Genomic DNA, 14,347 nt, shown 5'->3' with positions numbered 1-14,347 from the left:
CTACGCTACTACACGTAACGGTCACGGAAACCCACCCTGGCATTTTGTGTAGCACCCTCAAACTCAGCTTTAAATTTGCTTCTGGATCAGCGTCCCTTCCAACAGCAGAACTCCGGCCACCTCCGCCAGCGGAGGGGCTGGATTTGACTTTTGAAAATGGCTCTTTTGCAGGCAGTAGCAATGAAAACCCAGCCAGGGTTCACCCAGGCCGCTCAGCCCCAGCACCTTTCCAGCCCTGGCTGCCAGAGCACCCTCCCCAGCAAGTCTGATTTCGGTTTGTAGGCGTGAAACTAACACCTGCCAGTGCCAAGCGTTCCGGAAAGAGCACAGCAACTTTTCAGTTGGCCACACTTCCTGCTGCCCAAATGTTTCAGGCAGCTCAGGAAAAACCACGTAGTGACTTTAATAACTAAGAAACCACAAGCTCTTGCTCAGAATTACCAATAGTGTTCTATACTCTTACCAACACATTGTTTTTGTACGTTTGTTTACGTTGGTAACGCCCTGGTATCTCAGTGCGGTATCGGCTTTAGACATCCCCATTCTGGTATGAGATGTGCTGAGCAGCTTCGTGATTTTTTCCATGCATGAAGGAAGTCAGTGATAAATTCAGACAAGGGCCTTCCTTCTTCATTCACTTCGAACCCAACTTCTTCCTCCAACAAACACCAGTGCTGCTTCTCACTGGGCTGTTTCGGTTTATGAGTTGTCACCACTATTTGGCCACAGCTCCCAGGGGATTATCTCAAACGCATCAAGCCCCAGATGCCCAAAATCTTCTACAGAAGTTTCTTTTGTTGCAGATCTCGGGTGTGTTTCACAGCGAACACGGCCTTGATTTTCTTCTGGGCACTCTTCCTCCCCACTGCTTCCCTCGGGTTTGGTGAGACATCATTTGAAAGCTGGGCCCACCTGCTCTCAGCTAAAAAGTGGATGAAACTCAAGAGCAGGAGGGAGGGATTGAAGCTCTGGTAGAGAACAGTGAACTACATATAAGAACATGGGGATCTTTCTTCTAGAGCTTCAGAGAAAACCCCATAATGAGGACAATTGAATAGGCAAAGGACCTGCTGTGCTAATGAAACACCCGCCGTCCCTCCACCAGCACAGCAATTACGTACCACGAAACCAAGCATGCATGCTACAGCCGTTCCCTAAGGAAAGCATCTGCTACTTAATTAAAATACTTATCTGAAAAGGAATGAGAGAAACAGGAGCTGAATCCCATTACCAGTTCAAAAAATTCAGTGTGGCCCACGTACCAGACTGGTGAAGTATCACACATCTAGAGGTAAGGCTAAATCAGGATAAAAGTTTTCAAGATGCTTTGATTTTTCAGCCTGGAGAAGAGAAGGCTCCAGGGAGAACTTCCAGCAGCCTTCCAGTACCTAAAGGGGCTACAGGAAAGCTGGAGAGGGACAAGGGTGCGTAGTGACAGGACACGGGGCAATGGCTTTGAACTGAAAGACGGGACATTTAGATTAGATAGAAGGAAGAAACTCTTCACTCTGAGGGTGGTGAGGCACTGGAACAGGTTGCCCAGAAGAGTTGTGGCTGCCCCATCCCTGGAAGTGTTCAAGGCCAGGTTGGATGAGGCTTTGAGCAACCTGGCGTAGTGGAAGGTGTCCCTGGCCACGGCAGGAGGGTTGGAACTGGATGATCTTTAAGGTCCCTTCCAAACCAAACCATTCTATGATCTTTTCTCTTCCAAAAGCACCCTAAAACCCACCATCAACTCAGATCAGCTGACAATGGAGATGACTTTGGACCTGCTCCTTGCAGACACATCAAATGGAACCCTGACATCTGGACACCTCTCTCCAGCCATGCTCACAAACCGTCACTAACCTCAAATCCTCCTCATGCCAGTAGTTTTGCTGCTGCTTCCTGGGCTGAGAGCAAAGACTAATGGAGCACAAGCAGCAGTGGTTAAATGTACTTTTCTTTACAATCACATCTAAAATTACCATCTTTTAATCAACTCGATACGGTACCTGCCTCATTCATTGCGGAGCTCTGAAAGTTTCTGGTGTGGTGAGCTGGAAATTGCAGGGACTTGAGTTATATTTAAGGCAGGTAAATGCCACCCCAAAGAATGAGTACAAAATGTAAAGCTGGACAAAATGCACATCGCTTATGGAAGAAGGTCCCAGGTGGCTCCTGCCTCCTTCTTTTTCTGATTTACAGAAGTGCTAAGCACCCTCAGCCACAACTGAACACAGCCAGAGCCCGGCTGGAAATCTGGGGAGAGAACTGAAAGGGCCCATTCCCTGAAAAATTAAGCACTAGGTTTGTCAAGCCTCAAATCAATAGCCATAACTGCTCATACATGAAATAAAATGCCCCCAGCTACCACGGTGTCTCAGCAGGAAGATCAGCTGATTGATGTCTGGGCAGCATTTTGTAGCTTGGCAAGCGTACAGGAAATCTCCGAAGGGGAGGGAAAAAACCAAACCAAACAACAAATCTGGGGCTTCCTACTGAATGAAGCTGATAGAAAAATATTCCCAAAAAGCTGCCTTTGCAACCTGGCCTCCCTCGAGCATCAGTGGTGAGCTCAGGGCTTCAGATCTACGGACCTTTGGACCTTTTCAGCTAACGCAGCAAGCTTACACGGTAGAAAGTCACGTTTGCTCCGTGGCATTGCCTTTGTCTACAGCAGTGAACAGCTGCTGGTAGCTGTGGGTTTCGCAGCTATTTGCTGCACAGGGGCAAATGTGGAACAACGGGGTTTAGTTCAGCAGGTAAAACACTGGCAGCGGTTAGAAACCCCGCTCGCTCACCTCTGGTTTCCCTATTCCAGCTCTATGGCCTCCAAGCCCCTTCCTCCTCTTGCAGGATACGCTTGAGCTGCTCAACAGAACATTCAGAGAGAGGAAAACCACGTTTTCTGTTAGCTTAATTTAAAAAAAAAATAAAAAAAAATTAAAAAGCTCATGCATTTTAGCTGGAGTTTTCTCAAAAATGCAATTCGAGGCAGACGCTCAGCATGGAAACTTCAGTCTGAACAGCTGAAGACTGGCAAAGCCTCATTTGCAACTGGAAACAGTGGAAAGTGTCTGGCAGACTAAACTACAGACAACGATAGGACTTTACAGAACACCCCTAAGAGCAAAAAAGGGGTTGGGCTTTTTTTTGTTGTTTTTCCTTTGCACAGACCTTGCTGTTAAATCCTTGCCTGGGGATGATGAAAGCTTGCCTTTCCTCTAGTGACCACTACAATATATGGAATATCAAGTGAAAACACACAAGGATCCTCCGTATCACGTTCAGCAAAAGCAAGCCAGTCTTTAGACGATGCTCATCTAAGATATTTAACATCCTCAATGCTGCTTCAAGAATCAGGTCTTCAGCTATCAACATCACAACAAAGCTCTGCAGAGAATCACAGCACAAATAGCAACTGTGGTTTCATGTAGAGGAAGGAAAACACCGCGTCAAGCTTTAAAAATTACTTCCTAAGATAAGAGATGAGAGAGGTTGTGGAAGAGCACTGGCTAAAAAGACAGGGATGAGTGAGCTGGATGCTGAGCGGTGGGATGGTGGTGGCACCTTTTGTAAACGTGAAGGAATGACACCTGTGTATCTCTGAAAAGAGTAAGGAAAAGCTCCTTGGCAGGCAACAAGTTTCCACATATGGCACACGAGGACAAAGTTTTTAGCTGGGATCCCAAGCACACAGAACTAAAAACCAGGAGTAAATCCAGGAAGGCATTACTCCAGCAAATGAGCTGTCCCAGGCAGCAAGCAGGGGATCTTTGGAAATGGTATGCATGGACAGAGTGGGCTTTTGAGCTCTGCGAAACCTGCAGCTACCTTGACCTGGGGAGCATAAACCTTCATGGGAAATCCCGATGTGTTTATAACATGAAGAACCTTAGAATCATAAAACGGTTTGAGTTGGAAGGGACCTTCAAGACAATCTAGTTCCAACCCCCCTGCCATGGGCAGGGACACCCTCCACTACACCAGGTTGCCCAAAGCCTCATCCAACCTGGCCTTGAACACTTCCAGGGATGGGGCATCTACAACTTCTCTGGGCAACCTGATCCAGTGCCTCACCGCCCTCAGAGGGAAGAATTTCTTCCTTCTATCTAATCTAAATCTCCCGTCTTCCAGTTTAGAGAAGCTGTAGACATTTTACCCTAAGGTTGGCTGTGAAAGTCTTCAGTGAGTGCGAGTGCTTAAGGTCCTGCTGGTCCCTCGCACGTATCACAGCCGTCACCTCTGGCTGGCTGGGACACATCAGCACGGTGCCGCTGGATCCGTCGCAGAGGCCTGACCCTGCACTGGGGATGGGCACAGGCTGCTTCTCCTAGTCCTGGCACTCCCTGGTCCTACACCTTTGTCTCTCTGGGCCTCTGCTTTAGTTGTTTGTGTTTTGCTGCTGAACCAGTAAACAGCCCAGAACAAGGACTGGTGTTACGCTTCGCACCACGAACCCTCTTTGCGAGGACCGACACGTCCCCTGCGCAACAACTCGCGTGCAACTCAAGCGTAGAAGCCCTCTCCTGCACACTGCCTGCTGCAACGCGTGAGAGCCACGCTCCAAACTGCCGTGCCCTCAGAAGCACAGTACAGAATGAACCAGGAAAAACCAGTTGCATTTTTGGGGAGCTACGAACCGACTGTCTTACACCATTACCCATGATCTCCTCACAAGCCCACTATCATTTGAAAAGGCATTGCTGGTGCCAGTGTTGTCAGTGGAGAGTTCAAAACCGGGCCAGGCACTGATGTGGGTGGCGTTTCTTGACGTGCCACCTGGCCAGAAACCGTAACAGGGAGGAGGCTCTATGTTCACTGTTTAAGCAACGACATGTAGAAAAAAACAACCTGAAGATTAGCTGACACACTCACTTGGCATAAATCTCAAAAGCAGAATTTACTCTGAAGGACAGATCATGGCTCACTCCTGGGAAGAACATAAAGCCGGAAACCTCTGCTGTTATTTTGCAGCCTGGAGTTACTGCCTGGCTGTATCCCATCGCTGCAGCTATCCCAGCCCAATGAGCACGGTTCGAGGCAGTCCCGAAGGAGTGCACGCTGTTCTGACCTAAAGGGTTGGCACAGCGCTCTCCGAAATCCCCAAGCGTGACCACGCACCTGCAACAGCCAGCTGCAAACATCTACCAACCACCACGGTCCCGCTCTGATGGCTGACGTGGTGCCTCCCCCTGTTCACATCGGATACGCCACACATTCAGTAGAAAACTACCTGGAAGACCCTTGGCTGGTTTGGCACAGAACAGGGATTAAACAGAAACACGGAGCGTGTCCTCCACGACGAAAGCCTCTGTAGTATCTTCACGGTCCTTAGGAACAATGCTGCTCAGGGCAAGGCAGAAGAACGGGCTTAGAATCAAGACCAGGACGAACAACATCAAAAAGTTATTCTTAATAACTATTTATTGGTTTAGAAAATGTATTTAGAAACTAGATTAGCTACTCTATGCCTTATTTCACTTGTTTCCTAGAAGAATTTCAACCACACAAAAATAATCTACATGTTTTTGAAAACTATATTGCTTTTAACTTTTTTATCATCTAACCAGAAGAACCCAAGAGTCAGCCTTGCTTTTGTTTTTCACTTCCTAATACTGCTAGCGAAGACATCTACCTAGTTGGCAAAAAAATGATGCAATAACCAAATAATAACTTTGGTAGCACTACAATGGCCTAATATATAGGTTTAAAGCTTTACTGCCATTGAAAGTGGAAGAGCAACTCTTCATGTCTAATATATTATTAATATCACAGAAGAATGAAGATTAAAGGCTTATGATTTCAAAAAATCAACACATCAATAAACACCTGGAGAAATTAATTCACCAAAACCTTAGGTTACGCGTATCAAGTTAAGTATTAGTATAGAATCAGCATCAAACTTTTTTTTTTACATATAAGACTAATAAAAAAAAGACTAATAAAAGTTTTTAGAAAACCCAAACAGGCCAAAGCTCTTTCTTCACACAAGTTTGAGCCATTTCCACAAGCTTTAATCTTGCTTTTATGTAAGAGTTGGCCTCGTTTCATCCCTGTCCTTTAACTGCAAAAGCAACTAAAGTGCTTGCGATCCCGTTCAAAAACTTGAAGCCACTCGTAATCGTTGTTTAAGTGCGAAGAGAACAGCATCTTTATTGTATGCAAAGGAAAAAAGCTGTAGAAATAAATGCTGCTGTGCTTTAAAAGCAGCCATGACCACATTGCTTATGAATATCATCCTTCCTGATCTAGACACTGGCTTTTCAGCTGTTTACTGCCCAAGGGCATCGACAACAAAGCTGCTTTAATCATCTCAGAGCTTGCTTTTTCTCCCCTGAATATCAATAAAATTTCTATCAGATGCAAAGACTGTCTTATAATTTGCGGCCAAGCTGCGCTAATTAAAGAAGCTCCAATCTTCAAGATTTCAGAAAATGCCAAGTACAAAAGAGCAGCAGACTCCACACTTACAGCGTGCCTCTCAATTGCAGGGTTTTGTGCAAATGTGAGCACATTTCTGACTTTTTCTATTGAGAGGAAGCTCTTTCTGTTGACACCTCTGCCTAATTCAACGTTATACATCATTTCTTCTACACAGACAGTAGAAAAGCACAAAAAACACTACGTCTTCCCCTACCACCCCGTGGTTTCCCTTTACTCATACTACCCAAAAAAAGACCTTCTTTCCCAGAAAGAAACCACCTTTCCATTTTCAAACGTGAGTTCTCATGTGAGCGATATGGTTTGCTTTGGTGTAAGGGAGCTTGAGATGATCCTGCTGGCGGGGCAAGGAGCCTAACCCGGCTTTCCAGATGCTTTGGCAGAAGGAGGAGCTGTGCCACGAACCGGATAACTGAGATTTCTGGGTTTATGAAAACCTCAAGCTATTTACAGAAGGTAAATGGGATGTGATCACAGACAATCCTTGCATTGACGACCCGCAAAAACAAAATCTTACCTCCCTCTTTGATTAGGGAAGTTCTTGACCATGTGTGACCGTCAACTTCCAAAATTGCTCGCAGTACTTTTGAAAGAAGTTAATAAATGGGACTATATGAGCAATGGAAACCGAACAGATAAGGTATCTCCTGCCTTAATCTCCCAAAACTGAAATCTGGTAGTTACCAAGTACAGTAAATTCTGTTCAAGTTGGGTGGTAAATACCTTTCCCATCAATCATGTCCCTGGACGCCTTTCCCTGCATTCAGTCTAAAGGTAAGATAAAGTGCCTGGCCACCCGAATTAAAGAATGTAAGAACCCATAAGAAGCTGCCTCTCTTTTCCAACACAGACAGGCACCCTTTATTAAAACTATGGGATGAAAATCTGCCACTGGCTCCAACAGCAACAACCTCCCTGAGAACTAAAACTTTCAAGAAAGCAAGTAAAGCCAAAAGGATTTTTCTTCAAAATCTCATTTCTTAAGGTCTTCAAGAACTTGGAAACTTAGCAAGGTGCATATAATGAAGAACAGAACCTCATATCTATATGGAAATTTGAATTTCCTAAGCATTTTACTTCATTTTTTCATTCCATGGGTATTTATGTCTATTTGGATTGGACTAGATAGCACTTGCTAAGTGCTGACTCGCAACCATGAATTCTGGATTCAACACAGGTTTGGAAAAGAAAATATCACTGTCTGTTCCTTAGATTTTGGGAATCACAGAACAATCGCATCAGCTTTTACCATAAACCTCAGAAAAGCCCTCTCTAAGAGCTACGAAACAGATGCTGGTTAAGTCCAGAGAAACACCACGCTCCTGCGCTACATGGTGCTACAGCCACGGTCACCTGTGGAAAATGAGAGGATTTCCAAAACACGGCAAGACATGGCTTGTAACAGGCTGCAAAAAAAAAGGCAGTATGTGTAGCCAGATGTTTTACAAAACTCTGTTATACTTGCAGTCATACACCAAATCAAAACCAGAAGGACTACGCGACAGTTTAAAGCAGAAAAATCCAACATCCAGTCTGAGTGCCTGTCCAAAAAAGGCCAACTTTTCCACAGTTAATTCCAAGTTATTCTCCAGCATCCCTGCTCACAGCTATGTGCACGTTGGCTGGCTGCTGGGGAGAATTTCACTCCAAGCTGTATCAGGCACTTGGGTTATCTCCCTCTGAGTGGGTGCGACTTATCTCCGTACGATCCACGGCATTTGCTCAGACGGTTTCCTGTAAAGCTGGTGACCAATTTCCTTATCTTGTCTTTGAAGTAAAGGGTAAACTGGGCTCCTCTTCAGCCTCTAAAACTTGATAGAATAGGAGTCATCTATCTGCTTTTTCCAAGTACGCTGCATCTTGTAGGAACACATCTCAAGTGTTATATCCTTGTGCAAAAAACCCCGTCTTAATTAGTACCATACCGAAATTCATAGGCAAAAAGAATTACTAGAAGAAAATTTCTTACAGACATTAAGTAATGGCTTTCACTGTTGACTGAAAACAACAGCTGGAAGGTCTGCTCGGCAAAAAAAGTCCTGAACAATGAGGAAAACCCCAGGGTGCATCCCTGGGTGCTGCAGGGTCACAGCACCATCGCTGCGTCCCTCGACTGGGCTGTCCCATCTATCTGGTGAGCAAAGAGATGGAGAAGAACAGAAGGAAGGAAGGAAGAAAGAAAATCCACATTTAAAGAAAGAGATCAAAAGCAAATGGCTACAAAGCCTGGCCTTCTGGATAGCTTGAGGTTTACAGAAATGGGTAGATTGGATACAGTCAAGCACGCTGAGCACCTTTAATAAAAAGACAACCTTCAGAGAAGTTCAACTCTTTGTATGCTAAACTCTTTCGAAGATGCACCTGTTGAAATTACTGGCATTGGGTGCTTGAAATCTCTCCACCTCTCCAAATATAAAAAAAAAATTGATCCCAACAGACCACAGGTGACAGAGCAGAGCCTGGTCCCCTATGACTGCTGCTGCTCAAATTGCAGAAATGGAAAATCATTAAGACTCTCAGGGCTGTTTCCACCTTCTCTTCACTGTGAGATCTGCTTCCTTGATTGTTTCTTGTCTAATATGAGCGACTCGAAGCAAAAAATTTCTATCAGCAATCTTGAAACCTCCAGCACAATCCCTCAGGTCATACTACTAAGTTGTTTTAATAGGCTCTTTCATCTTTTTCCCCAATGTCATGATTCCAGCTTGAGTCCATAATCCCCATGACCGCCCTATACCGCTCCCGGTTGGGTGTAACACTCGTTAAATACCATTAGACAAATCACGCAACCAACACCTCCCATCACAAGTTTAGCCCACGCCTCATCAAACCCAGAGCAGGAATTTTTTTAATAAACCCTTTTCACATGACCAACTCTCAGTCTCCTAATTATTACTGCCACTTTTTAAACTCCATCTACTTCACTCCCATGTAGTCCCACCAAAAACCTTCAAAGAAGGATTATCTCCTCCACAAGTCTTTTCTTCTTTTTCAAGGGCTCAGCTCAAAACCTAGGGGAATCACTGTAAAAATTTCTCTTCATTTCAGGGGTCTTTAAATAATTTTACTGCTTATAAGGTCTGCATATTTAAAATATCTTAAGGAGCTTAAATAAATGGGGAAAAAAAAGTATTTTTCCATAGGCATGGTTAGAAAAACAAGCTCGTGCCACCCCACAACAGAAGACACCTTTGAAACTGCAAAGGTTTCAAGACTAGTAACACTGCCTTGCACGTGGTCTGGCTTTCTGCCCCGGTCCTCCTTGCAGAGATTTTTGAGTATAAAAATCATTCTGCAAAACATCATCATCCCCGAATCAGTCTTCAGGCAACTTGTGAAGAACCTGTCCCTGATTCAGGCTGCACAAGGACGATCCCTGCCCTCGCAGTTCCCAACACGGCCTCACGTGTATCGTACCGCTAGCAGACGAGCAAAGACCGCTTCAAAAATTACACCTACACCTTGGCATCACCTGTTCTCTTCTCGGGCATTATTTGCTGCGGAAAACGCACATTACCGTGTCAGTAATTTTATTATCTGACTTTCAGGTATGGCTCAAGATATTGCCCCATGTACCAGCAGACACAACTCTCAACGATTTGCAGTTTGGCTGGTTCCAACTCCTTCCTTAAGAGCACAGAAGATGACGCGGGTTGAGGTGGAAATCACAGCCTTTGTGTTCAGTCACCGAGATGCTGTGTAAGATGCCTTCATGATTTTCTCTGGGATTCGATTCTCCGACCGAGCTGATGAGGCTCGTGTATATTCACCCGTGAGGAACGGCACAGAGCAAAGGGCCATGCTCTGGTTTATACAGACACCTACACGTATGCTTTTACATATATTTTTTAACTAACTTTACATGTCACATAATTTTTGTCCTTGTTTTGCTCTCCTCTCATCCCTCAAACAATGTGAGCAAGCGGACTTTTGGAAAATAGAAAACCTGCAGATTTGTACGTATGTTGATGAAAAAAACGTTACCAGTTTATTGCTGAAAACTGCATCCCCGGCTTTAGCCCTCAGTCCCTCATTTCCACTCATTATATCATGTTTTAGCTTGAATCTTGTCTAAACAAACTACCAGGCTTTACAACACAGGGACACGGCTTCAGACAAATTATCATTGGTTGAGGAGAAGCTCACCAGGAGCCGGCAATGTGCGCTGGCAGCCCAGAAAGCCAACTGTGTCCTGGGCTGCATCCAAAGCAGCGTGGGCAGCAGGTCCAGGGAGGGGATTCTGCCCCTCTGCTCTGCTCTCCTGAGACCCCCCCCTGCAGTGCTGTGTTCAGCTCTGGGGCCCTCAACACAAGAAGGACATGGAGATGTTGGAGCAGGTCCAGAGGAGGCCACAAAGATGATCTGAGAGGGCTGGAACACCTCTGCTATGGAGACAGGCTGAGAGAGTTGGGGTTGTTCAGCCTGGAGAAGAGAAGGCTCCAGGGAGACCTTCTAGCAGCCTTCCAGTACCTAAAGGGGCTACAAGAAAGCTGGAGAGGGACTTCGTACAAGGACATGTAGTGACTGGACACGGGGCAATGGCTTTAAACTGAAAGAGGGAAGATTTAGATTAGATTTGAGGAAGAAATTTTTCACTCTGAGGGTGGTGAGACACTGGAACAGGTTGCCCAGAGAAGTTGTGGCTGCCCCATCCCTGGAAGTGTTCAAGGCCAGGTTGGATGAGGCTTTGAGCAACCTGGTATAGTGGAAGGTGTCCCTGCCCATGGCAGGGGAGTTGGAATTGTATGATCTTGAAGGTTCCTTCCAACCCAAACCGTTTTATGATTCTATTTTACGGCAACAAGAAATTAAATGACACCATCATGACAACAACCACACAGCGACGCCGCTACACATTCAAGCAGTCACTTTTAATCTCCGCCCCACGCAATTTCGGCGAACCCCCTGTGCAGGAAGCAGCCCGGCATGCCGCAGAGCTGACATCCCACCCAAATAATTTTCTCTGCTGCAGGCTGAGGTTAGCGTGGCAGGAACTAACTTGAAGGACACCAGCACTCAATCGCAGCAAGCTTCTGCTGCGAAGACAAGGAGAGCGGGGCATGAGTCATCGCCAAATTACGACGAAGATGCAAAATCCTAGCACCAAAACCGGGACATGTAGATTGCACTTATACGTTTGTTTACCAAAACCCTCGATGGGAGTGAGCACTAGAGATGATTGAGACCAAACTCTCACTTGAAGTAATACTCGGGATGTCCTGCTGAGTCTGCTGATATTCGGGCCAATATGAGTGAGCATCCCAAAATGTGCAAAGTTCGGAGAATGTTGCGTGCCGCAGTTTTGGAATAAGATGCGGGAGGCAGCACTCTCGAGCCTGCCATCTCGCCACCTCCCTCACCAGAACCCACCCATTCAAGCACTGTGGACCAGTTCTACTGATAAAAAGCAAATAACTCTTTTCCCTTTTTACTAACGACTCCCCTGCATCATCTTTGGAGGAAAAAAAAACCCCAAAACTCCCAGTCCCTCAGTAAAACCCACCTAACCTTTAGAAAGCCAGCTAAAAATGTGCTGCTTTCTCAATCTACGCAATCAGTGATTCAGCCTGCTTCCTCTTCGAACGAGGAGAGGTCACCACGCGCTCGCTCTGAAAATACACATCTTGGTTTGACGTGATGACAGGTAGGTGAGGTCTGAATCCTGCAAACTCCAGCCTCAGCATGAGCAGCAGGTTTGGCGAGCTGGCTGGACCACACTCTGTTTCGAATTAAGATGCTCTTCCCAATCCCTTTTCCTTCTTGGAAGTACCAATTTATGAGCAGCCTCCGTACAAAGTGCCTCGTTAATGATTTTTCAAAGCAAGAGTATAGAGTGAGCGATCCTCAGTTCCAGCAAGAACGGCAGACTCAAGCTGGGGGATAAGCACCGTGGTTTCATTCCTTTATTTTTACAACCATTTCACTTTATGACTTGCCTCTGCACAGACGTGACAGGCAAACTAGAGATGGGTCTGAAGAGCTGCTCAGCATTTTGAAGTGACAGAGCACAGTCTCAGACACATCCACCCAGTCCAGTTTCACACGTGTCTAAACAAACACGGATCTCCCACCCCTCTGACATGAGTTCCCTGTTTATTCTAGATGATGTCCAGAGCAAAGACCTTCACGATTTCCTCTTGCACAGCTGTGAAGAAGCTCATAAGCTCCCTGAATCTCCTTCTTTTTTTTTTTTTTTTTTTTTTTTTTTTTTTTTTTTTTCAGTAATTAGACATCAGCCCTTTCAGGTGCTCAGAACTGCCCTCACTCGGTCAGGGATCAGAAAACTTGAAATGCTGAACTATGGAAGTGCAATTTTGGCTGCAGCATGGGGATGAGCGTAAAGAGAGAAAAAAAAAAAAGAAATCCGTGGGGATTGCACCCTCATGGCTCTGATGGGACCTCAAGCCACCCTCAACGGGGCAGGAGAAAGTTGCAATACTGAGGGGACACTGTAGAAAAATCTCCCCATGTGAGGCCTGCAGCTTCGCCGATTGCTTTTTGGGTGAAAGCCATTTCATATTCAGACATTTTTCCCACTATGGGAAGCTTTTGAAAGATCCACTGTGATTTCGAAAGAGCCTTAAGAGAGGATCAGTTCAACATTCACACTCCCTTTACATCGCACAAAAGGGCAACAGAATGAAAGGATGAGCTCGGCTGCGGGCACCACCCAGGAGTCACCCTTCGGCCTGAATCATCATCGCTGAGTTCTGGCTCCCAGTCTCCAGACTGGATCCCAGTCCACAGCAGTGATGATTCTGGCATAATACGTAATACACTGGAACAGGGCTTCCTTTTCACATGCAAACTTTTATTTCGCTTGTAAATCTCCAGCTGTAAAATTTGCTTTGTAAATACTTTACCTGTTACCTTACTGATAAGGAGCGTAGGTAGACAGGCAAGAGCAAGATGTATTTCATCTTCTGACTACCCAAATCACAAAAATACCCCCAAAAGTACAAAATTACGCTCTTTTCCTTCATAATTTAATATGCACAAATTAAAAGCTTTTCTTTTTGTTGCTTTCTCTCTCCTAACATCTTAATGGGATACAAAATTACTCTTACTCAAGTTTGAATAGTTTACCTAAAAATCCCCCTAGCAGTTTTTCCACTGCCTTCAACAGGCTTTGTGAAAAAAAAAATCAGGTCTCGATGCGATCTACCCTGGTGAAATCTAGTGCCTTCCAAGTTTCAGCTGCCAGTGCTGAGGAACTGGGACCTTACTGGCACAGCGACACTTTCAGCTCGCATCTCTCCACACTCTTGCAAGTTTTTACCGTCTACCCTTCGGTATAACTCACTCCTGGGGAATTTTTAAAGCATTGCTGTTTTTAAAAAAAAAAAAAAAACAAAAACAAAACAAAAAAAACAGTTGCTCGAAAGCCCATGGCACACTGTCCCTCTCCAGCTCCGTGCCCAAACCCCACCGCGCCCGGCTCCACCTCGGCATTTCCTCCCCTCCAGCTGCTTTTCCACGAGTTTTCCGCGGAGAAAGCACGACGGCAGATGCAAACACTTTTTTTTTTTTTTTTTAAAATACAAAATAAAACATCCTCGGTCGGTCTTGTCAGAGAAAAAGCCTCCCCCCCCCTACCCCCGCAGAGCCCTACCTCGGATGTAGGCGCACTTGCTCTCGTCCAGCAGGCTGGAGGCAGAGCCGCCCATGCTGCCGCCGGCTCGGCTCGGCCCCGGCAGCGCTGCGGGTCGCTCCGCCGCCCGGCCCGGCCCCGCGCTCCGCGGCCCCTTCCCCCGCAGGCGCCGCCTCCCGCCGCCGAAGGAGGCCGGGCCCTGGCGCCGGGAGGGCTCCGGCGGCCCCTGCTCCTCCCCTTCTCTCTCCCTCCTGCCCTGCCCAGACGCCGGGGTCGCCCCTCGCCCATCCCGGGAATGGAGAAGGCGGCAGGAGGCTCCAGCAGGAGTTG

General features: G+C 46.2%; 1 protein-coding gene across 1 annotated transcript in view; it reads right to left on the bottom strand.

Annotated features, from left to right (window-relative positions):
* NIBAN1 (niban apoptosis regulator 1) overlaps nucleotides 1–14,093 on the bottom strand; it is a 68,511-nt gene extending 54,418 nt beyond the window's left edge. Inside the window, exon 1 of the mRNA XM_086617692.1 lies at nucleotides 14,039–14,093. Within this exon, the coding sequence (XP_086473818.1) occupies nucleotides 14,039–14,093 (55 nt within the window). The remainder of the gene's footprint in view (nucleotides 1–14,038) is intronic.
* Nucleotides 14,094–14,347: the final 254 nt, after the last annotated feature.

Source organism: Tauraco erythrolophus, chromosome 10 (genome assembly GCF_009769465.1).
Source record: "Tauraco erythrolophus isolate bTauEry1 chromosome 10, bTauEry1.pri, whole genome shotgun sequence".
In the NCBI taxonomy this organism is placed as follows: domain Eukaryota; kingdom Metazoa; phylum Chordata; class Aves; order Musophagiformes; family Musophagidae; genus Tauraco; species Tauraco erythrolophus.
This window is presented reverse-complemented; position numbering and strand designations above follow the sequence as displayed.